The 25021-nt window shown below is 51.2% G+C and overlaps 1 protein-coding gene across 3 annotated transcripts in view; it reads right to left on the bottom strand.

The window, feature by feature from the left end:
• Positions 1 to 21699: 21699 nt before the first annotated feature.
• Positions 21700 to 25021, bottom strand: part of ZZEF1 (zinc finger ZZ-type and EF-hand domain containing 1) — a 56869-nt gene continuing 53547 nt past the window's right edge. For all 3 annotated transcript variants that reach the window (XM_068210211.1, XM_068210212.1, XM_068210210.1), the window contains exon 55: positions 21700 to 24734. In XM_068210211.1, the coding sequence (XP_068066312.1) occupies positions 24660 to 24734 (75 nt within the window). In that variant the 3' untranslated portion in view covers positions 21700 to 24659. The remainder of the gene's footprint in view (positions 24735 to 25021) is intronic.

Genomic DNA, 25021 nt, shown 5'->3' with positions numbered 1-25021 from the left:
CCTGGGATTTTGCTGGAGTTTAGGAAACAGAGAAAACAAATAACACAACAGGAGGCTCCCAGGCAGCACCAAGGGTCCCTCACATACCTGGGGCTGGGTTCTTGGTTGAGGTGGTTAATTCAGCCCTCTCCCTGTGGGCGAAATTTCACTCCATGTTTCCTTCCAGCAAAAGCACGAGCCAAAAATGGAAAAAGGTCTGGTTTTCAGCAGGCAGAAGGAATGATTCCTGCTCTCCATGGAGATGTGATGTTCACCAAGGGGAGGGTGAGGGCTGGAGACTTGCTTGGCCCTGGACCAGCATCACCAGGGTTTGCCTCTCTCTTTCATATCCTCAGCATTCTCCCCTCCCCTGCCAAGCAGGAATTGCAGGAATCACAGCCAGGATATCCCTGGCCCCCTCTGACTGCTCCTGTCCATTGGCAGGGGACAAACATCACAGTGGCTTTGAAGCCAAAAAGTGCCCAGGGGATGTGGGGGTGACACCGGGGGAGCAAACCAACCTCATCCCTCCTCACCCATGGAGGGTGGCAGGAGGGTGCTCACCCCAGCATGGAGCTTTGGAATCCAAGGGGATCAGCACCTGACACACCGCATGGGATGATGGGCTGGGTTTTTACCACATTATTTCTTTCTAATACTGAAGAGAGGGAAAAGGAGAAACAGGGGGTTTCTGACGGCGTGAGTCCTTCCTGCAGTTTCCCAGGAGATTGGCTGCCCACACCAAGCCACGCTGAGGACAGGAGAGGAGCTTGTCCTGTGCCCTGCGCTCATCTCCTGCTTCCCTACAAGTCACCAGGGCCACCCTGCTGAGACCTGGGGCTGCCCTGATCTCAGCCAGAGGCTGACCCGCACAGCATAACAATAATAACAAAGGAAAATTTAAAAGCACTTAATTAAAAAATAAAACTTTAAAACGTTAAAAAAAATGAAACCAACAAGATTTAAAAAAATAAAAGTTTAAAAAGTAATTTGAAATTTTAAAAATATACATTAAAAATAAAAATTAAAAGCCACTGCAGGGCCGGGCCCCGTGCACCAGCCAGCATGGGAGAAAGGGAGTCAGGATGTCCCAGCTTCACCTCTCCAGCTGCAGAGATCCCACCAGGGCTGTCACACCCTGACAGTGAGGAGGGAACCCTGGATGTGTCACTAGGATGGAAAATAAACTCCGTGCACAGCCTGGAGCCGAGCTGGACAATGAGCATCCTGTCTTCCTCCGGGCTCTTTGCTGCCTCTGAACTATCAGAAATGTGCCCAAACGGGTCATTAGTGCCATGTGTGCAGCAGTGGGGCTCAGGGAAGTGACCTTCGGCCAGGCTGGGAGCCCCAGCCCTGCTATTTTTAAGGGAGCAGCAGGCGGGCAGCAGCGCCTTTCCTTCCTCTTTTCCTTAGTGAGTGCTGAACAAAGGCAAGCCAGACAAACCTGCACCAGCCTCAGCTTCGAGGCAGGGAAGCCCTCGAGAGACAAAAAAGGCAACCCAGCACATTTCTGTGCTGTGTTAGGATGGATGGTTCGGGCCGAGAATGGGGGAAACACGGCAGTGACTGTACAGATGCGTTTGTAGCCAAAAAAATGCAACTGGGCGGAAAAGGGACTGGTTTGACTGAGAAATCAAGCTGGGAAAAGCAGGGAGAAATAAAAGGCAGCAGCATTTTTTTTTCCCCTAAACGTCCCAATCTTGTTCCAGCACTTCTTAAGGAAAGAAAAAAGGGAATTCTTCCCTTTAAATATTTCACTCTATATAAGAAGGAGAGGAATCCCAAATGATAAAAATCATAGGACTGTTTGGGGTGGAGGGACCAAAACAAAGGGCTCGTTTTTTTTTTACTGTAGCTCCCTTTACCAAAAGTTTTACTGTATTTTTCATCTTGAAAAGAGAAGCCAAGTCACCACCACCCCTATTTACACCCACATCAAGAAAATTTCTCAACCATCTGAAATTTTTCCATGAATTATCTAACACACTGCTACAGCTCCAGGACACCTTATTGTTCTGGGTGCACTGATCCCCCAAAACACATGGGCCATATCCCTGCACCATTCCCCAGAAAACACGAAGGTGTTTTGCATCAAAACTTTGGAGAATGAGCTGTCAGTCAGTGCAATGGCTGTATTTACAGCTTCAGAGGGAGTCTGTGTTTTGCAGGTAGTCTGCAAAAGAAACAATATGTGGAGGGAGGTATGTAAGTATGGGGCTATTTATAGCTTGCAAATATATCGAGCGCTACCTACACGCAACATAGGAGACACTCTGCCAAATACTTCACATGCTGCTGTCAGCCTCTCCGTCTCTCTTCCCTGAAAAAAAAAAAATCTCCTATATTAATCAGAGAGCAAATATATAGCCTGACAGGAACTGCTTTTGGCTCCACAAGGAAAAAAAAAATGTGTGTGATTGCTCAGTTTCGGTTTGGATTCTGAGCCTGGAATCGCTGTGGACTGCTGTTCACACCAAGACTTTTGTGGGAGATGTAAAGCGTTTTTTTTCCACCATTTTTTCCTTCTAGATTGAGGAATTGGTGGTGGTTTCCCAGCTCCAAGCATCGCTCATGAGCATCCCTCCGAATCAAGTTGCTTTAGTTTTTCATGCTGGGCTTGGGCCAAGCAGGTTCAGGCTGTGCCTGTGGCCAGAAACCTGGGACCAAGTAGGCAAAAAATAAAGAAAACCCAGAAAAACCAACCTCTTTAAATTCTCCTCTTTACATTGCTCCAGATACTGTGGCTTTGGGGGAAAACACATTCCCAAGATCAGAGAATCATGGAATGGTTTGGGTTAGAAGGGACATTAAAGACCATCTAATTCCAATCCCCCTGCCACGGGCAGGGGCACCTCCCACTATCCCAGGTTGCTCCAAACCTCATCAAACCTGGCCATGGACACTTCCAGGGATGGGGCAGCCACAGCTGCTCTAGGGGGAAATGCCCCATCTCACCCTTCTGAAACCAAGGACCACTTACTTGCTTTTATTTATTTTGTGTGTTCTTTTATAAAGGCGCAGCTCACCTTGCTCTCCCCACCTGAGTGCAGAGGCTCCATCCCAGCAGGCTCCTTCCATCCCCAGGCTTTCCCAAAGTGGTGTTCTCACTTGCACACCATTCCCTGCCATGGCTCCAAGGGGCCCCTGAGGTGCCACAGCCCCTGAGGTGTGCATGGGTGAAAGGGAAGAGCTGGCAGCCGAGGAGAGGATGCGCCCACCTTCCCCTGCGCGATCAAGGGGCTGAAAAGCAAATTCGCTGCTGAACTTTGCCCCCTGTCCTCAGCTTGTGGGGCAGGGACGAGGGGCGCTCTGGGAGGGATGGGATGGAGCCAGGCTTTGCTCACCACCCCCAGCACCAGCGTGCCAGGGCTGCCCTCGGCGTGGCGTCACTGCGGTCGGGACGCCGGGAACAACCTTCCCACAAAAATCGAAGCCGGGAATCTGGAAATAAAAATATCACAGATGATTTCAGGCTTGCTGAAAGCATGATTGACTGTCTAATTCCCCCCCCCCCCCCCCACACACACACTCCTTTCCTCACGACCACAGTGACTCAGCCCTGGCATGGACACGGAGGCTTCTCCTGGCTCCTGCCCTCACCGCGAGAGCGGAGAACGTCCCCTCTCGGAAACGCCGGTGCTCGCGGGGCCGAGCGGGCACTGCCAGTGCAAACAGAGCCAGCCAGGGCTTTCTGCCACGCTCAGCCCACGTGGCAGAAACACCCACTGACAACAACACCTTCTCCATCACGCTGGCATGCCCCTGCTCCCGCTCAACCCCAAATCACCGCGGGACTGAGGCTGCTGAGCGGCTCCGCTGCTGGGCACTGGTCGTGGTGGGATGGGAAAGCCAAACACAACGGCGTTTGGAATGTCACTAGTGCCATGGGATGGCCTCTAATTCCAGTGGTGGCTGTGGGAAACGCTGCCCATAAACCCATGGCTGTGTTGGGCTCAGCAGGTCCAGGCACGTGGAGGAAAATAAACCCCATGGCTCAAGGGAAACAGATGAGCCCCTTGGGATAACTCATCTCCCAAAGAAGAGTTATTCCTGGACAAAGCTGTGAAGAGGAATGGCAGGAAAAGCAGTGCAGTGGGTATGACCAGCATTGTTCCTGCACTGGGGAATGAGAAAAGACACTGTCAAAGGAAATCAGGCTCCTTTAGGACTGGCTTTTTTATAGGGCTGCCTGCTCAAGGGCCATCGGGCCCGGCGTGGTTTTGGTCTACACGGATTATTTTTAGTATGTGCAAGTCTTCACCATGCACTACGTACAAGCAGCCCTACTAGAGGCAGGGAAATCCTCCCTTGGCTGGCCCAGCTTCCCTTCCTGGCAGCAGGGAGCAGTCAGCAATTTTCAGACTCACCTTGTGCCAGTGGTGCTGCAGCGACCGAGCGTGACCCCAGCGATTAAACACAGCTCTCCTCACCCCAGCCTCCTCTCTCTCGGCTTCATTCACCCCTCCCAGCTGGATTTTGCTGTTTCTGTCCCTTTATCCTCAGCCCCCAGTGCAGGATCCTCATGGCACCGGCAGCCCCACAGCACTTCAGGGCTGCACTGTGCCCCCTGTGCGGGGACAAGTGGTTCCATGTGAGCTGGCATGTGCTGTGCCTGCCTCTTCTCCTGGAGTCTCTCACACCCATCTTGGCTTTCATGCTATTTTTACACTCCAAGTTTCAAGCTGTAGACATGCAGCAAGTGCTCTCCAAATGTAAACCCCAGGATGCATATATTTAGAATCCAGCATTTCCTTAAAAACAAGGTTTGGTTGAATTTTTGTTTAAGGTCTAAATTCACAGCTCTGGAGGAAGGACCACGCAGGGCATCTCCTGGTACTGGTGGGATGCAATGTAGGACTTGGCTTCCTTCCTCTCCCCCTGTGAAATGACACGTGCCTGTTTTCCAGCTTCCCTGTGAAACGAGAAGCTCTTTCCCTTCAGTCAACCTGATCACACTGGCTCATGAGTCCCCAAATGCACTTTAAGTAAAATACAAAGAGCCAAATTGACATTTAAAACACAAGAATCCCCAGGTGCATAAAGACTAAGAGGGTTTACATCTCTGAAGATGGAGCAGAGCTGTGCCCTTGTCTTCTAGATCAGAAACAGCCTGGGATAAAAAGATTTCTTTAAAAATCAAATCAAATAAGAAAAATCACAAGAACATTTGCTGCTGGAACTGCTGATGGGGAGGGCGAGATGTCTGGAAGGAGCCCGTGCACACAGCGTGTGCCAAGGAAAGGGACGAGATGTGACGGCTCTGCACCCGTGCTCAGAGAGAGGCAAAGAGCATCCCCCTGTGTGGGGCCACCCCCGGCTCCTGGCCAGGCACTGTGGAGCCCACCACGAGCCCCCTGCGTGCTGCCCCTGGGGAAGCACAGAGCAGAGAGCTCAGAGGATGTGATTTGGAGCCGGTGTGGAGGCGGCTCTCTGCAGATGGCATCAACAGCAGCTCCAGAGCCAGCTCCACCGTGTGTCATCGGCTCTGCTCAGGCTGGAGTGATGCAAATATAGCAAACAATGTCATTGTTGCTAGGATTTTTGGGCTCAGACTGCCTGGCCAGGCTGAGAGCCCACAGCAGGGCTGGGGAAGGATGGCCACCAGGAATGGTGTGATTTCAGCTGAAGAGGAACGTCAGTAACTTTTCCAAAGGTTGAGTCCTTTCAGTGCACAAATGAATTTTTTTAATGTCTCAGATTATCAATAACACTTTTGGCTTCTGTAGGTCTCCAGGACATCAAAGTGTCCCCTGAGGGGCTTGGGATGGTGGCAAGAGTCCCCTCAAGTGACCCAGTGCCCTGGGTTTGCTCAGCCCTGGTCTCTGAACTCATGGAAACAACCTCAATGCACAAAATGACCAGAAACTGGCATTTATAAAACACCAGACATTCTTATTTAGCTCTGAAACTCTCCCCCAGTGCCACACTGAGCACAATGCCAGGGCAGCAATGAGGGGTGAAGCCCTGTTAAACCCTTCTACACCTTCCCACTGCATCCCACCATGTGGCCAAGTCATGGCACAAGGCAGACCTTCCAGGGGCAGTGACTCCATCTCAGCTTCTCTGCTCTGGCAGCAGCAAGGACATGGGACAGACGCTTTGCCATCTTCTGCCCACGGGGCTGGCCCAGTGGTGCCTCTTGTCCCTGTTTTTCATTGGGAGCTGTGGGCAATACATTCACTCCACTCAAAACCAGGATTTATCTTTTGAAAGCTTCGTGCCCAATGCATCTGTGTGCCCGGGAAGGACAGTGGAGCTGGGGAAGAGTCTGGAGCACAAGTCTGATGAGGAGCAGTTGAAGGAGAAAAGGAGGCTCAGGGGGACCTTCTCCCTCCCCACAGCTCCCTGACAGGAGGGTGCAGCCAGGTGAGGTCAGGCTCTGCTCACAAGGAACAGGGACAGGACAAGAGAAAACGGCCTCTAGTTGTGCCTGGGGAGGTTTAAGTTGTATATTAGGGAAAATATCTTCACCCAAAGGGCTGCCCAGCCCTGGCACAGCTGCCCAGGGCAGTGGTGGAGTCCCCAGCCCTGGAGGGGTTTAAAAGCCTTGGAGATGTGGCACTTGGAGAGATGGGTCAGTGGTGGCCTTGGCAGTGCTGGGGGAACAGTTGGACTCTGTGATCTCAGAGGGCTTTTCCAACTAACATAAATCCAGGAATCTATGATTCTATGACCACCTGCTCCAGAACCCCTCAGGGAGGCACACGGCTCCCAGGGCTGATGCACCCTCCTTACACAGCAGAGTCCTGCTGCAGGGACACGCCAGGAAAATCCATTTCCACCCCATGAACTGCTGATCTTCTGTGCAGCCAGAGGCTGCTTCAGCTGGGACCTTCCACCCTCTGGTTCCACCAGCGGCAGCAGGACAAAGGGTGTCCCCGGCACAGGGCCGAGGGACAGGGATGGGGAAGGAGAGGGGAACAGCCTCACACAGGAAAACCTGGGGTGCTCCATCATCCAAACATCTGACATCCAGCCTCAGCCTGAGCAGCTCCCCCTCCCTGCAAACACACAGCCCTGACCTATTTCCAGGGAACGCGAGCGCCCTTTTAAACAAATCCCTGACAAATGAAGGCAAGAAACCATTTCCTCCCTATTTCCTTCCATTAGAAATGAAACACTGCCATTAATCACCAATAAAGAAATAAAACTCCTAAATGATCTCCTAGTGACTGGTTGAGTCAGGTCCCTCTCCTCGGGCTCACCATGGACCCAATCCCAGGCACAGCTGGAATCATTCTGGCTGTGCTGAGCCAAACCACTGCTCTCTCCCACATTCACTGCATTAAAAAACAATAGAGGATACAGAGCTGCTGCTGGGTTTGCTGATGCTCAGCCCTATGTGCACCCCCATTTTATTACTCCAGTTATTTTCTTTTTACTCTGATTATTTTTTCCCCTCCCTCCAGGAAAAGCTTGTGTGCAAGAACCCTTTAGGAAAAAATCACACCCTGCACTGGGTACAAGTTATTCCTGGGGAGATTCCAGTTGGACACAAGAGGAAAATTTTTCACAATGAGAACAATCAGCCATTGGAATAATTTCCCCAGGGAAGTGGTGGTTTCCCCAACGTTGGACTCTCAAGATTTGGCTGGATGTGGTGCTGGGCCATCTCGTCTAGACTGTGCTTTTGCCAAGAAAGGTTGGACCAGATGATCCTTAAGGTTCCTTCCAGCCTGGGATTCTAGGATTCTCTAAAATATCAGGGTCTCTTAGCAAGAGCTGTTTTGCAAACCCTCCAGCCCCGGTGACTGATCCCACTGCTCCAAAGGTAAATCCCAGGAGGCAGCAGGCAGCAAACACCTGGTGGCTGTGGCAGCACTCACCGCCCCAGGGAAGCAGCCAGTCCCTGGAACGCTGTGTCCCACCCGAGCTCTGCCAGGAGCAGCCTGCTGGTAGACGGAGCAATTATCCCCAGCACGGAGGAGGGCAGACAGTTGGCAGAGGGGAATTCTTCCTGCATTTCCAGGCTTGGTTTGTGAAGATAACTTTGGGTTGATTTGCTTTTTTGGAGCCAGATTGGAATCCTCCTTATGCACCATGGGCAGGGCTGTTTACTAATTGCTGTTGGCAAAGCACAGCCCACCACAAACCTCAGTGGCTGTGCGGGATGCAGCTCCCAGCACTGGCTCAGGGGAGGGTGCAGCATCCTGCTCTGACATCATCACTGGGGCAGAGGGGTTTTCTACGCCCCTCATTTGGCAGATTCCTGAATACTTGTGCACAGCGTGCAAAGAGCTCCCTTTCCTCAGGCAGATTGGCTCTCACAGTGATGCTGTGGATGCTGAGCACATGGAGGTGTCCTTGTTTCTGTGCCTGGTCAGTGATGCTGCATTCCCCTGGGATTGATACAGTCATGGAATGATCTGGGTAAGAATGCACCTTAAGGATCAGCTCATTCCAGCTCTCTCTTCCAAGTGCAGGGACACCTTCCACCGTCCCAGGCTGCTCCAAGTCCCATGCAGTCTGGCCTTGGACACTTCCAGGGGCAGCCACAGCTTCCCTGGGCACCCTGTGCTGGGGCCTCAGCATGCTCACAGGGAAGAATTTATTCCTAATATCCAATCTAAATCTCTCCTCTTCCAGTTTGAATTCATTCACCCTTATCACCTCCGACTTGCCTTTCTGGGGTGAGTGTGGACCCAGCCGGGGGTGCTGGTGCCACAGCACTTGTGTCCCCTGCAGGGTCCCAGCCAGGATGGTTACATGGCTGCAGGATGGGGATGTTGGCAGGTGCTGCCCCACCTCCTGCTGCAGCCTCCAATCCCCCCACAGCCACACTGGGACTGTTCCCAGCACAGGACCTCACAGGAAAGCATTAAACAAACCCCAGGGCTATCCCCACCACTGCTGGGGGACTTCAGCTCCCAGCCCAAGCCAGAGCTCCTCCATCCCAGCATGGAGTGAGACACTTCCTGCTCCACGCTTATCTCCGTGGCCAGGCAGCTTGAGGAAGCCCAACACCCTCGTGCTGCTGCTGGGTGGCTGCTGGCCAAGGGTGCTGGCCACTTGTGTTCCACAGGAGCACAGCAGGGCTGGTCCCTCCCGCCCCGGGTACAGCCCGCAGAGCTCAGCTGCCAGCAGCCCAGGGTGGCAGCGTGTCCTGCGACCAGCGCAGACTCAAAATAAACATTTCTGACCTGATCTGACTCTTACATCACTCAACCCCTCGTGGACACATTCTTGCCATGAATCCCAGCCCTGTGAAGGGATGGGATACTTGAAGTCCTAGGATACAGCGATGCACCCCAAGGTACTGCTGCAAAACCTTCAGGAACCAACCATCAGCTACAAATCAGCTCGAGCCCCTCAGCAAACCTTGGCTGACAACTCATGAACGGAACAGCAGGGAATTCACTAAATAAATTGTGCTGGGAGTAATTTATCTTCATTAAAATACCCTCCCACAGGCAAAGCATCCCTCCAAGGGGCTGGAGGCACCTCAGGGTGAGGTGCCCAGTGCCTTTGGTGTTTTGCACCCTGCAAGAGCATGAAGAAATGCCAAAAACATGCAGAACCTTGATAAGGTCAGCGGGGAGGAAATGTAGCTGAAATCCTTGAGTTTCATAAGGGGCCGTGACAATGGGCTGGAGAGCTGCCAACTTTCCTTTCACGCACCGAGTGACAAGTGTGCTTGGAAACTTCAGGCTCTCTGCAAAGAAAAGGGCTGGAAGGAAAAGAAATGTTGGAGGAGAGAGTTTTGGAATGGTTTTGCTCTAAGATGGTGAGAAAGGTCCCTTCTAGCATGGCCAAGCTGAGGCAGCCTTTGCTCATACCCAGCCCAGGATGGAGCAAAGGAAATAAATATGAAATTCAAGAGCAGAGGAAAAACACAATGTTTCTAAATAAATATTTAGGCTTTTCTGTAAACTCCCTGCTGCAATTGCTTCCATCACATCACTTTTTGCATTTCAAAGTTGAGATTTTCAATGCAAATATTGCTGAGCAGCCAAGCGGGGCCTCTGGTATGTTCCAGGGGATGGTAGGGGTAAGAGCACCCTCTGCTCTGCTGGGACCTGCCACAGGTTTGGCTCCTGGGGAAATCCTCAGTCCAGCTAGAGGGTTGGATGGAGGTGAAAATCCTCTGAGGAGGTGTTCAGATGAAGCTGTGTCCCATCCCTAGTGGAGATGGGGAGCTGTGAGGGCTACGGAGGTGATCACACCACTACAAAAGGCAGCTGTAAGCCAAGAGTCCTCATGCAGCAATAGAAAAGGGAGAAAAAGCAGCATATCTGGGAGCTGAGCTCTGCAGTGGGTCTGTGCCCTAATTGGGGCTGCAGAGATCCAGCTTCAAAGCCCCAGTGAAGCATCTGGGCCCTGGGGGGATGCACAGGTCACAAAATCCTCCCTGAGCTCCCTCACTGGGGGCTGGGGACCCTGTGTGTCCCCAAAGGTGAGCACAGCCAGGAATGGCCATGGGGCCACCCCTCCCCACCACTCCCAGCAGGGTTAGGGAGTCCTTCCCAGGGCAGCAAATAGCATCCCCAGCCAGAGCAATTGACATCTGCACAGGTCACCAGCCTTGCAAAGCGTTCAGGATTTGCATTTGATTAAAACTGAGTGTTAGGAAAATCAAGGCAGCCAGTTCCTTACTGCAGCTGGGCCAGGGCGAGGTCCAATGGTTGGACCTGTGTGAGGGAAAGAGCAGGGATAGGGAGGACCAAACCCCCACATCAGGTCTAGAAGGGGCTGGAGAAGGGCTGGGACCTGGGGATGCTGAACGTGGCCAAAGCAAACACCCCGGACACCTCACAGAGGGAGCAGGGAATTGTCGCCTCCGCTCTGACACAGAATTTGTATATGGAAAAAACATGCCAGGCCCATGACACCAGAGCTGCTCCATCTGGATAAATAGTTAGCTGAGTAGTCAAAATAGCCAGTGCTATAAAACAGCTGCTGGGACAGGAGACAGCAGCAGAAGCACTGCTGGAAAAACGGGATGGGAGGAAGGAAGTGATTGAGCGAGAGGATGTGCCAGAGGAGAACAGGGAGCAGGCAGCACCATGGAGCCCTGCATGAGCCAAGACCCTCCAGCACTGCCAAGGCACAGCAGTGGCCCCCAGCAGCCTTCCCCAGGCTTTGCTGAGCCTCTTCCCTGGAGCATCCCAAAAAAAAAACCAGTGCTGGAGAGGGTGCCCATTCTCCTGTCCCAAGCACCGGTACCCAGCTCATGCCAGGGTGTCTCACAGCAGTCAAGGGGGGGCACAGCAGAAAGGCTGGACCAGGGGTCCTGCAAACCTGCTCGCCAGGAGAGCTGAAAGCAGGAGATGCAGGGTGGGAGGTGATTCTGGACCTGCTGGAAACAGAGGAAGATCTCACACAGGAAACGCTGCACATCCCACCCTGGGCAGGATGTCACACGTCACAGGGCTCTGGGTGCCCTGCAAAGGGCTTTAAAGGAGGGACTGGCCCTTTTACATCCTGGCTGACTAGGCAGAGCCTAGTCCTGTTGACACGCCTGAACCACCTCCCTACACCTGCAAGCCTGGCCTAATTTGCCCCACTGCTGCACGGGGCATGGTGGCACAAAAAGGGAAGGTTTCCAGCAGAAAGCTCATGGGTACGGAGGTGTTTGTCCCACAATCCACCCCTTCCACCCTACGCAACACCCCCAGCCCTGGGTGAGGGATGAGCTGGGAGCCAGGGATGCCATCAGGAGCAGTTTCCCCATGGCTGGGACAGAGGACACCCCTGGCCAGTGCTCCCAGCTGTGCTCATTGCTCACCATGCCATGGGCCCAGCAGCTCAACATCAGCAGTTCCCAGCACATCCCCAGGGGAGGCTCGTGCTGCTGGGGAGGGGCTGGCACCCACCCCCAGAGCCCTGCAGCAAAGCTCCTGATGGGAATAACTCTGCAGGATGAAAGGGATGGAGCCTCTCCAGGATGCATCACAGCAGGCTCTGACAGCAGCAGCAGAGTGGCTGGGGTTGGGGTCGGGGGGTTTGACTGTGCAGGAGTCAAAGGAGATTTTGGGAAGGAAAGAGATGACAAGGATTGTGGCTCTGGAGCCACTGCCCTGGGGACACGTGTGGTGGCACCAACTTTGGGAAGCAAAGTTCTTGTGTCCACGTTGCTGCAACCCACAGGAGAGCTATGGGGACAGCAGTGCTTCAATGAGCCCTTAATCCCAAAGGAAAGCCCCAAGATAAGGCTGGATGTGGCCATGACATGGTGCCACATGGTTGATGAAGAGCAATCCTGAGCCCGCAGCCTTCCCAGGACCTCTCCCACCCTTCCCCTCTTACCTGTTTCTCCCACCACGGGCAGGGATGTGATTCCCCAGCCCCCACCCCGGCCCCATTAGCTGTGCTTGTATTCCCAGCACTAATTAATTACCTGAACCACTCCATCCCCTCCAGTGCAGGGAGAGCACCTGGAGCCATTCACCCCCCTGGGGGGATGTTACAGGGAGAAAACACACCTGTGCTCACCCAGCCAGAGATGGGTTGGCAAAGGGAGAAGATCTTCTTTTCAAATCCTATTTGCACGATCTCAAGGTGTGACCTGCAGCACTCTGTGTTAATTATCTCTAATTGATTTACTCAATCCCAGCAGTGCCTCTGGTGGGAGCAGCAGATGCTCTGGGTGGGCTTGAGCACGGCAATAGGAAGTGGCAGATGGTTCCAGTCCCCAGAACCAGGCAGTACAGGATGGATTAAAAAATTATTATAAGATTTATTAACCCTTCAAGAATTATTATTCTATGATACAGCTGGAGAAACAGGGATGAGAACTCGCTCTGAAATTTCCAAGCTGGAAAAGGCCCCAAAATGTCAATGTTCCCAGGAAAAATTAGGGAATAAAACCAGTTGTTCTTCTTTAGCCAAAACATCATATTTCTGCAAAGTCACTTTGTTTTCTTTGTGATTTGTCAAAGCTGGTAACAGAGTGCAAAATAAAACAAATTATTTCCAAACAAGAGTAACTTTACAATAAAAAAATGTAAATATTTATGCTGACAGAGTGAAAAGAGCTGCTCCAACACTTTCAAGATCTTCCCTAACCCCTACTTCCCCACCCAGCATGTTTTGCTTTAGTTTTTACAAGGAATCAACAGTTGGAGAAAGCTTTTGGATTTTCCAGTGGAAAAGAGCTGGAGGGACACTCTTCCTACAAGTTCCGCCAATTAGCACCTGGCTCCCCAACCCGTGGCTGCTGTGAATTTTCCACTGCGTGAAATCTTAAATATCAAAGCTGGATGTTTTCCTCCAAGACAAATGGGACCGTGCACAGGGCAGCTGACACCACAGGCTGCTCCCTGCAGCCCACAGGGCTACAGGAACGTCCAGCTGCGCGTGACCCATTTCTCCTGGAAAAGCTCATTTTCCACCCAACAGCAGCTTGGTTTTGTCTGCCTGTGGGACAATGAGCAGGGGGAGAGCCAGGACATCTCTGAAATCCTCCAGCTGTTCCCCTGCCCTTCCTGCTTGTGCACGCCAGCTCTGCTCCAGCCCTCCTGGAGCAGCTGCCCAGATGTGCCTGTGCTCCAGATGTGCAGCATCACTGCAAACCTGCAGCAGTGCGTCCCCACAGAGCTGGAATTTGGGGCATGACTCATGTCATATCTTGAATTCCAGGCAAGACCTGACAGCTGGAACACTGTGGCAGGGTCAGAGCGTGCATGGGGACTGCCCAGCACAGAGGCAGATGAGGTGCAAGGCCTTAGTGGTGTTGCCAAACCCAAGTCTTGTTTTATTAAGAGCATTGAAGGCCATTTTTTTTTCCCCTTTTAAAATTATAACCCACGCACCATGCACCAAATACCTCCCATTAATCAGAAATACAATTTCCAACACATTAAATATTTAGAAGCCATGCCAAAGCAGCAGAACAATAAAGAGCAATAACATTCAGGGGAAGAGGTCTCGTTTAATTGTTCTGTTGCACAAAAGTAGGGCCAAATCCTGGGAACTGCCCCTTGCCCCAGCCCCTCCTTTTCACCAGCACCATCAGGTGTCTGTGCCCAGCTGGAGCTGTGCATCCCGAGGTGTCTCCCTGCTCTTTGCCAGCATCACTTTGGGTGCCAGCAGGAGCCTGGGGCTCTGCCCCAGGGGGTTAAGCCTTGCAGCCCGGGGCTGGCTGGCTCTGCCTGGTTCCGGAGCGTTCCGGAGGTGTCCCGGGATCCCGGTGATGCCGGTGGGTCAGCAGCACTGGGTGTGACTGAGCCGTGCCGAGGAGCAGAGAAGGAGGCAAAGAGAGTGGATCCTGTGGTGTTAGAGATGGGATCAAACCTCAGCTACATCTGGAAGGGGAAGAAATGAAACGTGGGAAGACAAAAGCAGGATTCATGTGGTCAACTCACCCTGAAAAGGTCACGATGAGCGCTCTTTGCTCACAGAATTGCCCTTGAAACCCATCGCCATCCAAACCTGGTGCAGCCAAAACACCTTGCAAACGAAGGTCAACTTCCCCTGGCTAGTTTCCATTTCTGGGTGTTTTCTTCTGGGAACACAACCACCACAACTCATGAATGTGGAATATTTTCCTTTTTCTAGTGTCTCTAAAAAGCAGTGCAAACCCTTGGGAAGGCTCCTGGTGCCAGGGAAAGCAGATTCCTTCAGGGGAAAAGCCTTTCTCCACACCGTGCTGAACCCAGGGGCTGCGGCACTTTCCAGCTGCCCAAGCGGACACATGAGGTTGATATCCCAAAAGCACTGATTTGGGGGAGTTTTATGCATGAGGAGAGAAGAATTCAATGAGAAAACATCATGATGTATCTGCAAAATCTCTGCTGAGGGGCCATGGGGACCCTTTCCAAGGAATCTGCTTCACCTGGGGACCTGGCTGCAAACACCATCCCCAGCCCTGCTCCACACAGTAATTTCAAGGGTAATAACCAGAAAACAAATCCATACCAAGGGGCTGAACAGGCTGCTTTGAGCCCAGTGCCTGCGAAAACTGATCCCAGGGGAGCAAAGAGTTTCCTTAAGCGGCAAGGGTGAGGAGGGCACAGGACCAGGGCAGGGCTTTTCTCAGGATTTTTATTTAGGTGGCAGAGAAATCTGACTGCAACAGAAAGGAGCTGGAAAAACAAACAGGTGTGTCCGGGAGCAAAGGGGCCGTAGCTATAGCAATGGGACAGGCCCTGTTGACAAAAGGCTGCACAAAGGACCTTCTTGAGAGATTAAAAGTGGTTTATGAGCTGGCAGGGTTTCCAGGGAAGGCGCCAGGGTTGGATCACAGCCGTGGAAGGCAATTGTTGAAAAATCAGAACGGGGCACATGCACTGAGCACAAATCTGCCTCCTGCAGCATCCCCCGGAGCCAGGGCCAGGCTGGGGTTTCTCAGCAGCTCATGGAAATGTGTGGCTGTGCACAGGGCTGCTCCATTGCTCCCAGCAGCACTGCAGGGTCCCAGCTCTGCAGCAGGCACCCCGAAGGGATGGTTTATTATGGTTTATTTTGGGCATCACCCAGCTCTGCTTGTCAGATGCTGCTTTTCCTGTTACCCTCTGCATTTGCAGCCTGGGGCCTCTGGCCTGTAGAGGTGCCCAAGGGTTGGGTGGGGAGCACAGGTGCCCTGCCCAGTGCTTTAGCTGGACACCACCCTCAAGCCTCCCTTGCTCCCATCCCAGGCACCTGCAGTGGGAGAGGTGAAATGCTGCTGCTGGGTTCTGCAGCTGTTGCAAGAGCCCTGATGGCAGCACCTAAAGCAAAACCATGATCAACAGCAGGTCAGCCCAATACCCATCACACGGTGTCCAGAGGTGCAGCACCCTTAAACAGCCCCAGGCTCCTGTCTTGCCTTGTTTCTTCTGCAGCCCCTTCTGCAGAAAGTGAGGCTCTAGTGCAGCAAAAACCTCCTGGGAGATCCAGCAGCCAGAAGAGACATGTCTGAGGCAGGAGTTTGGCTGTGCCACCAAAGAGAAGCTCAGAGGGTCAAACTGCAGAGCCCTGGCTCTTTGGAGCCAGGGGCTGTTGGGGGTGACTGGTGGGACACCACCAGCAGCTTTTACCCAGAGAGATTCACACTCAGGTTGAGTTCTGCCACAGACAGGGGGTCCTGAATGGCCAAGTGGAACAACTGCTCACTGGCTGGGGCTGAGCTGCAATTTAATTTTTTCTGGCTTAATTTATCTGAGGCTTTCCAAAGGACTAGTTTGTAATTAAAGCCAAGGATCAGTTGCACTGACAACTGTGTGACCTCATGTACAGCCACTCCACTCCGCAGCAAACAGGAAAAGTCTTAAAAGGAGAAAGCCAGAGATAGCCTTGGGCAGATGATGGACCACTGACACTGCCCATAACTGCTGAGCCCATCAGGGTTATAAAGGGCTGATGGGTCACTTGTGTGCCACGAGCCACAGTCTGACAAGGGAACAAACTGCCACAAACCAGGGAGGCCAGGGCTGCCACAGAGAGCTGGTCCCGGGGTGAGATGGGGGATAGGGTGCTGCTTTCTGGGGGAAATCCAGAATCCCCCCAGGGAATGCCATCTCCTCTTTCGCAGGAGTCCAGGAATGAAAGCCGTGTTGCGAACGGCAGAGCCGTCCCCGCAGTGTCGCACACGGGGCTTGCGGCTCGGAGAAGCCTCAGAGCTGCTTTCAGCCAGGGAAGCTGGGGCATCTGCAGCTGCCCCGGCCCGCAGAGCCCGGCAGGATCCCGCAGAGCCCGGCAGGACCCGGCAGAGCCCGGCAGGATCCCGCAGAGCCCGGCAGGACCCCGCAGAGCCCGGCAGGATCCCGCAGAGCCCGGCAGGATCCCGCAGAGCCCGGCAGGACCCCGCAGAGCCCGGCAGGACCCTGCAGAGCCCGGCAGGACCCCGCAGAGCCCGGCAGGACCCCGCAGAGCCCGGCAGGACCCTGCAGAGCCCGGCAGGACCCCGCAGAGCCCGGCAGGATCCCGCAGAGCCGGGCAGGACCCTGCAGAGCCCGGCAGGATCCCGCAGAGCCCGGCAGGACCCCGCAGAGCCCGGCAGGATCCCGCAGAGCCCGGCAGGACCCTGCAGAGCCCGGCAGGACCCGGCAGAGCCCGGCAGGATCCCGCAGAGCCCGGCAGGACCCCGCAGAGCCCGGCGGGACCCCGCAGAGCCCGGCAGGACCCTGCAGAGCCCGGCAGGATCCGGCAGAGCCCGGCAGGATCCGGCAGAGCCCGGCAGGACCCCTCTCCCCGCGGGCAGCGCCGGCAGCCGCTGCGGGGCCGGGCAGCCCCGGTCCGTGTCCGGCTGTCCCCGTAGGGAACAGGCGCTCTCCAGCCCGGCAGCCCCGGCCCCTGTCTGTGTGTGGCTGTCCCTGTACAGAACAGGAGCTCCTCAGCTGGGCATCCCCAGCCAGTGTCCGGCTGCGGCTGTCCCTGTACGGAACAGGCGCTCCCGGCCCCGGTCCCGGTCCGTGTCCGGCTGTCCCTGTACGGAACAGGCGCTCCCGGCCCCGGTCCGTGTCCGGCTGTCCCTGTACGGAACAGGCGCTCCCGGTCCCGGTCCGTGTCCGGCTGTCCCTGTACGGAACAGGCGCTCCCGGTCCCGGTCCGTGTCCGGCTGTCCCCGCACGGAACAGGCGCTCCCGGTCCCGGTCCGTGTCCGGCTGTCCCCGTAGGGAACAGGCGCTCCCGGTCCCGGTCCGTGTCCGGCTGTCCCCGTAGGGAACAGGCGCTCCCGGCCCCGGTCCCGGTCCGTGTCCGGCTGTCCCCGCACGGAACAGGCGCTCCCGGCCCCGGTCCCGGTCCGTGTCCGGCTGTCCCTGTACGGAACAGGCGCTCCCGGCCCCGGTCCCGGTCCGTGTCCGGCTGTCCCCGCACGGAACAGGCGTTCCCGGTCCCGGTCCGTGTCCGGCTGTCCCCGCACGGAACAGGCGCTCCCGGCCCCGCAGGGCACACGCCGTTCCCAGCTGGCCAAGCTCCGCGCTCGGCTGCCTGGCGAGGGCTCGGGGTGCGCTTGAGACAACGAGATGGGAGGAATCGCGATTTTAGTGCTGGAAAAAGTCTCCAAGAGCAGCAGCCGCTCAGTCTGGAGAGCGCTGGCATCACGGCTGCCCTGAGCTTTCACTGGACCCCACAAAGGGGCATCGAGCGTTGGAAAAAAGCAGGGAAAACACCCCAAGGATCTGGAGGGATCTTTCTTGTGCCCGTCTAACGCTGGTTTTGGCTGTGAGGAAGCCTCGTGGAGCCGAGGAATTGCTACAGTGCAGGGCAAGCACAAGCACAGGGGACAGGCACTGGACATCAGGCCTCGCTCCTCATCGTGGATATCCCCCCTCAATTCTAATTAATTAAAGACAAGCTATTACTGCCCAGCAGCAGCTCTGCTGGTACTAAGCATTATTAGTGCAAAAGTGAGGAGAGACTTGCTTGGCTGTCAGAGAGGCTTTGAGTCTCTGGTAAATAAAGAACTCTTTTCAGCTCCCCAGGTCCTGCCCCCACAGGACTGCCTTGCTAAGGAACAGGCAGGAGCCAGAGCAGCGAGCACTGAGCGCACCCTCCCAGATGCCATCACCTCTGAAGGGGCTGAGCCATCTTCTGCAGAAAAATAAGGTGACAAAAGATCAAACACGTCACGGTGTATTTTGAAACTGGGAATTGAGTAGGGGGAAAAAATGATGCTATTTAAAATCTAGTAGTGTATCCAACACTGACCCCACACAGGATGAAATTTTCCTTTTAAATATTAAGTCACAGTAGGAAGGAACAAAACCAAAAACCAAAACAAGCAAACAAACAGCCTCCCTCTTCACTCCCCCCACAAGAAAAAAACATTGGTGGGGAGAAAAGAGCCCAACCTGCTGCTCAGGGGAATAAAAATCCCAAGGTGGGAGTGGGGAGATTTCTGGGAAACCATTGACGTTTTTGATGAATGAGCTTTCTGTGGGTGGTTGATGTAGAGGAGAAGGGTAAGAAATACAGACATGATTTATTCTCAAGCAAAATGATGAGACTAAAGGTCTCCTGACTCAACACTTCTCCTGACTCAAGAATTCATCTTTTTGTTTTCTGCCTTTGCAGATTCTGCTGGATGCCAGGGAAAGCCACGCAATTTGCGCACTTCCCATCAACAGCACGGTCTGTTTAGGCTCCAAGGCAACAAACCCAATTTAAAGCCTACCTTTAAAAGCTGAACTAGATGTGCTTAAGATTACACCTTAATTCCATATTTAACTTGATCCAAGATAAGCACAGTGATGAACTGAAGCCCCAGTAAATGTCTACCTACATACGCACATTGAAGCGTTATCGTAGATGACTTATTGGAGAGGAAAATCTGCACAGGATGCTTTTGTGATTAGAAAGTCTAAAATCCTAAGTGGGAGCATTTCCTGTGATTCCTCAGGTGTTTTGTTGGTACTTAGTGTTGAGGAAGTTCAAACCTTTGGGTGTCGGAAAGGCAGTGAGGTCAGAGGTCCAGCCCACAACACAAAGGTGTGTAAAAGATCAGAGAATCACGGAATAGGATTGGAAAGGACCTTAAAGCCCATCCCATTCCACGCCCTGCCATGGGCAGGGCCACCTTCCACTATCCCAGGTTGCTCCAAGCCCTGTCCAAGCTGGCCTTGGACACTTGCAGGGATGGGGCAGCCTGAGCCATTGTAAGGGGAATGACTCATTGCACAGAGCTAAAAAGAATTTAGTGTGGCCTTACCAACACCTACTGGATGTGATGATCCAGCTGTGGGGAGATGCCAACAAAGTGTTTTGGAAATGAGCCTGTAAGAGAAGCTACCACTGACAAACATTTGCAGGCACTTCAATTCACGTTTCCTTAGGTTTCACAAAACTGACTTTTTCCATGCAACCCAAGTTTAAATATTTGTTATTTGCACTGCAAATGTTAAGGAAAAAAAAAAAAACTCCAAAATGCAATAAGATTTATGCAGTAAGATTATGGAAAGTCAGACAGGAAAGTGGGGAATGGAAAGAAGAAACCAGCTGAAAAAAAATTCATTGCTGTTGTCAGAAAAGGATTAGAAGGAAAAACTCCCCAGCCAACTGCTCAGCGCTGGTGAGGAAAGACCCCATCTTTGACACAGACCAGTTATCTCTTCTCCCCCTCTTTTCCCATGCTCCCTAAATCCAAACATTGATTCTTTTTATATTCAAGGAATGGGAATTTCTAAATGCTAAGTACCACTACAAAACTGCCCAAGATTGCCATCTATTTATCAGGAATGCTTTTGGATGTTTCCAGCTGGAGGAAAAAAGAGTTTGGGGTTTTTTCCCCAAGTGTTTATTCCTGCATACACACGTGTGAGGCCCACTGCAGTCTGGGCTGGAGCTGGGTATCAGCTTTTTATTATTTGTTCTTTCTTAGGTAAAAATCAGGATAGATTTTACTGCAGAACAGACCTGATTACATTAGCCCTGACCGTCATGGAAAGAATGAGCTTTAATCTCACTTCCTTCACCTCTTATTCACAGTGGATTTCTCTCTTATTCACTTGAATCAGGGTTGACTACTTTGCTTTAAAAGCAGAGGTGAGGTGGTTCAGACTTCAGCTCCCCCCTACAAAACCCTGTTTTTTCCTGTTTTTCCAACAAACATTGTTTGTTCCAGTTATTACCCAGCCTGGCCTCCTGGTCCAGTGTTGAAAACCAACCTCTTTACACATACTAATGTGCTTTCCAACATTCTAGAGCTTTCCCTAAAGGCCAGGTCATGCTTTTCAAGGCTCCCATGGTTGTGGTTTTGTCCCCTGGAATCAGGAATTATGCTTGTCCTGGTGCTTCCCCAGCAGACTCAAGATAATTCACTTCAGGGGGAAGGAGTAAATCAGATTATTGGGACTTTTTCTGCCCCAGTGTGCCCAGATTTTATAGCAGGGTATTCCAGGGAGTTGCAGTCATTCCAGGTTTAAAATGGTATAAACAGGCAGGTGTTTGTGAAGGTACAAAGCCCACTGGAAATACCAGACCTGAGCTGGGCTGTGAAAACACAGGGATTGGGCCAGTTCTGTTTTAAACACAGCTCAGCCTTCTCCTAAAAGCAGATTTTTTATAAGTCACCCACCTCTAAGCTAAGTTGCAGCCTACTTTTGACCTCTTGGAAGAAAACCAGTCCTAACGAAGTTGACCTGAAAAGCAGATCCAAAGTGCTATGGCTGTGCCCTCTGTTACATTCCAATGCCTGGCCTCATGCTACATTTCAGAGCAATTACACTGAGTTTTTTCAGGTTTATCAGCTAAAATCTCAAACCTCAGGGAACAGTCCTTGCTCTCCCACACCCTCACAATCCTATTATTTATTTGTGTTTAGTAAAATTTCCTAATTAGACCATTCTCCAAGGAAACAACTTGCAGCTTTAGGCAAATACAGGAAGATGTTGACTTTCCTCGAGCCAAACCCAAAGCAAACAACCTTTTCAGTTAAACCCACTGGAGCAGGTAGGCACAAGCACCTCTGCTGATAAACATCACTAATTAGAATCAACACCTATTAATACAAATCTCAGCTTTACAGGAGACATCTGGGGCCTCCAGATGTGTGTTTCAGGTCTCAAAGTAAATATACACAGGCACTGAAACCAAAGGATATCCACGGGAAAACTGAATTTTTAGGGTAAGGCCACTGGAATGTAAACAGCAGGGCTGGAATTTAAGAGATGACTCCAGAAGTCTGGTTCCTGCATAGCTCGATGTAATATCAGATATTTGCCAACCACATGAGGACAAGCAGCTTTGCTTACAGGCATGGAAAATAAGGATTCCTAAGAAAAACCCTGGATCTCACCACAAACTCCAACATTAAACATTCAGTGAGGAGAGGAGAAAAACAAACAAAAAACAGACACCGTGTTGTACTTTTTTTGATTTTATAGAATTTTTACAATATATTTCTCTTCATTTGCATATTTTACCCACATCTGTAGCTTTCTTTTTACATGTTGAACTGAACTGGAATAAATCTAAAGGTCTGATATATTTTAAACAACTGATAGAAATTGCAAAGTAGTAAACCCGTAAGAAAAGAAATTATAAAACTCTCATTTTTAAGTGTTTAATGAAAGCAAGTCAAATGTATCATTAGGAACAATATGATTTGTTTTAAACACATCATAGGTGATTCAGGCAGGACAACTTTTTTAGTTTTTCTTATATTAGGCACATTTTTTTCAGCACACCTGTTTTCCAGACAGTTTTATACAATTCAATAGCATCATTCACATCCACTTGGAACTTCTGCATAATTTTCAAAATGTGATTGATCATGAATATTCATTATTGGTATTCTATTCCTCTTTCTTTAGAGCTACCAGAAGGAAAAAAAAAATAATCAGTGTTTCTTGTCTGTTAAAAAATCCATAATTAATGATTTGAGTTATAAGGCAGCAACAGATTCATTGTCAACTCAGGTCACAGTCCTTCAGTTCCATCTAGTGGGTAGAAATTATATTTAGTGGACACTGTTCCTAGACAGTTCCTTCAGGGCAAGAGGACTGACTCACGAGGCCAGTCACTGCTGGTAGAGTAAGTTGAGTGGTAATGCCTAGCAAGGAATTCTGGCCACTCCTGTGTCATCCATGCAGCCTCATGTCTTCATCCAGGAAGCAAAAGGGACAGTCCAACAGAAAAAAACGTGACTGTGACGGAGCTGTGACAGGTTCTATGAATGGTTTATTTACAGTCTTCATCCCTGATGTGAGAAAAGAAAAATCCTTCTTTGACTGACGGGGCAGATTTCAGCAGCTGCACAGCTCAGCACAGCAGCCCAGTGCAGATCCATGATTCCTCAGCCATGGATGCCCATGGAGGCAGTGAAGAGGAAGTCCTCCTGCTCCAGAGGAGCAATTTCCAAGTGCTCACCTGCCCCATCCACATGACTCCCTAACATCAGTTTAGGAACACCTCCTTTTGGTGGAGCAACTCCCCGTGCCCAGGATCTGTTCCAGCAAGGACAGGATGTGAAGCAGCTGGTTCCCCAGGGATCTCTGACAGCCCAGCAGGGAGGCTGCAAACTCAAACACCTTGTGTGGGAACAGAATGATCTGTGCATTACAGGTACACCACAATCTTGATAGTTCCCTTCCCATCCTGATGTCTTTAAGGAAATCAACTCATGATGCTCAAGGAGAGCTTTCAGAGCAGCATCTCTCTGCTTCCTTTCAGTCTTTCACAAATACTACACTTTTCCTGAATCCTGGCATTCTCATTTGCTAAGAGAGCCACTCCATTCCTGAAAGCACGGTGCTTCTTGCTCTTCAGTTTTAAGTCTTTCAAGCAGAATAATCCCATTCTGATTCAAGCACTCGCTGTGCACTCACTTGGCTGAAGAGAAGTCAAAACAAAACTCTACAGCACAAGAGGCCACCAAAAAAAAATCCAAGGGATGTATTACTGCATGTTTCCCTCTCAGAGGGAGATTGGGCCACCCTTAAACTCCAGCCCCAGCTGAGAAGGCCATCAGTTCAGAGGACACTCCCCAAAGCAGGGCTCCTGTGCACTGGTGGTATTTGGGCACCACTCATGTTTTGGACAAGCAGGGTCAATAAATAAATTTCCTTCTGACAGAGCCACTGCTTTATACAACTTGCATTCAATTACTATGACAGCTTTTGGCTGCCTTTTTTTTTTTTTCATTCTCCAGTGTTGGGGTGAAGAAGCAAGGAAGAAAATCTTTAGCATTAAAAGTAATCTGAATTTATAATTGACAACACCAGCTCTACAAACTGTGCAATGGTGCACAAAATACACCCCCAAATCTTTCTGTATTCTTTTTAACTCTTTGGAAAGGGAACAACCAATACAGCTATGCAGGAAGAAAGCCAATTTATTGCAGCATAGAAGGTCTGCAATTCATTCCATGTGCACTAGGAGAAATGTGGTTATTGCTCTGTAAGCTAAGAGTGATCATTAACCCCACCCTGAGTGCTGGGACCCCAACATTGCCAAGGACCTCCTAAGTCACTAATACCAAAGTAACTGAAGGAAAAAATTTCTTCTCATAATTTCTTGTAAAGATGTGATTTTTCAGAAACAGGTAAATTCTTCAAGTCTTGATATCACCACTGCCTTGTGACTGAAGGCCAGCCTTTGCTCTCTGCACTATAATAATGGATTATTTGGAATAATACATTGCAGATAAAGCAAGGAAAGAACAGGTGACCCAAAAAACAGGAGAAACATAAAGCTCTTGCACGAGGATGCTGTGAAACTGGAATCCTTCAACTGCTTTGAAAATCACCCACAACTTGTTCACAACCTGTAGTTTAGTAAGAATTGAAATCCTTTTCCTTGGGAAGTAGCTTCCAAAGCAAAAATGACAGGATTCAAGCGTGGACCATTGCCGCAGCAGCCACCAGATTGTGGTTTGCCTGTTTCACTCTGAAGATGTACAACAGATGCTGCTGATGGCATCACCCCAAGTTCAGCACTATTTTCTGAAGCTGACACATTTCATGGATCAAGTTTCCTCAGGAGCAGATGATACAAACGTGGGGGCCCTTCCATTCTCATACTTCAGCTACCTTCTTTACTTTGCTTCCTCTGAATAAAAAACAATATTGTTCTGTTTACTCTAACATGCTACAATATGTGCATACATAACTGTAGGCGACGCATGAGTTACTTCAGGATGTGCTTTTTCGTTGAAGTGAGCTGTTACTTTTACAAATTCTACATCAAGGTGGAAGGAAGGAAGGCTGCAGAGTGCTCATACACTGAAGCTGAAGGAACTTCTCCTGAATGGAGTTAAGATGTTTGTTCCCATGTCCTATGGACAAACTACTCTATCCCATGCACTCCGGCCTGAGCCAGTATTAAACATTCCAGAAACTTGTTGATTTGTTTGGATAGTTAATGGCAAGGCTGATAGCAGCAATGTTTTTCAGGGCCTAGAAGAGAAAAGGAAAAACAAAGTCACACCAAATATTCTCCTCGAGGCCAAAGCGCAAAGAAATCATATGAAACTAAAGAGAAAGAGAAACCTAGAATCAGGGACTGGTTTGGGTGGGAGGGACCTTAAAGCTCATCCCATTCCACCCCTGCCATGGGCAGGGACACCTTCCACTATCCCAGGCTGCTCCAAGCCCTGTCCAACCTGGCCTTGGACACTTCCAGGGATGGGGCAGCCACAGCTGCTTTGGCAAGCCTGTGCCAGGGCATCACCACCCTCATGGGA

This window comes from Anomalospiza imberbis, chromosome 20, assembly GCF_031753505.1.
Source record: "Anomalospiza imberbis isolate Cuckoo-Finch-1a 21T00152 chromosome 20, ASM3175350v1, whole genome shotgun sequence".
In the NCBI taxonomy this organism is placed as follows: Eukaryota; Metazoa; Chordata; class Aves; order Passeriformes; family Viduidae; genus Anomalospiza; species Anomalospiza imberbis.
Note: the sequence above shows the minus strand (reverse complement) of the source record. Positions and strands in the feature narration are given on the sequence as shown.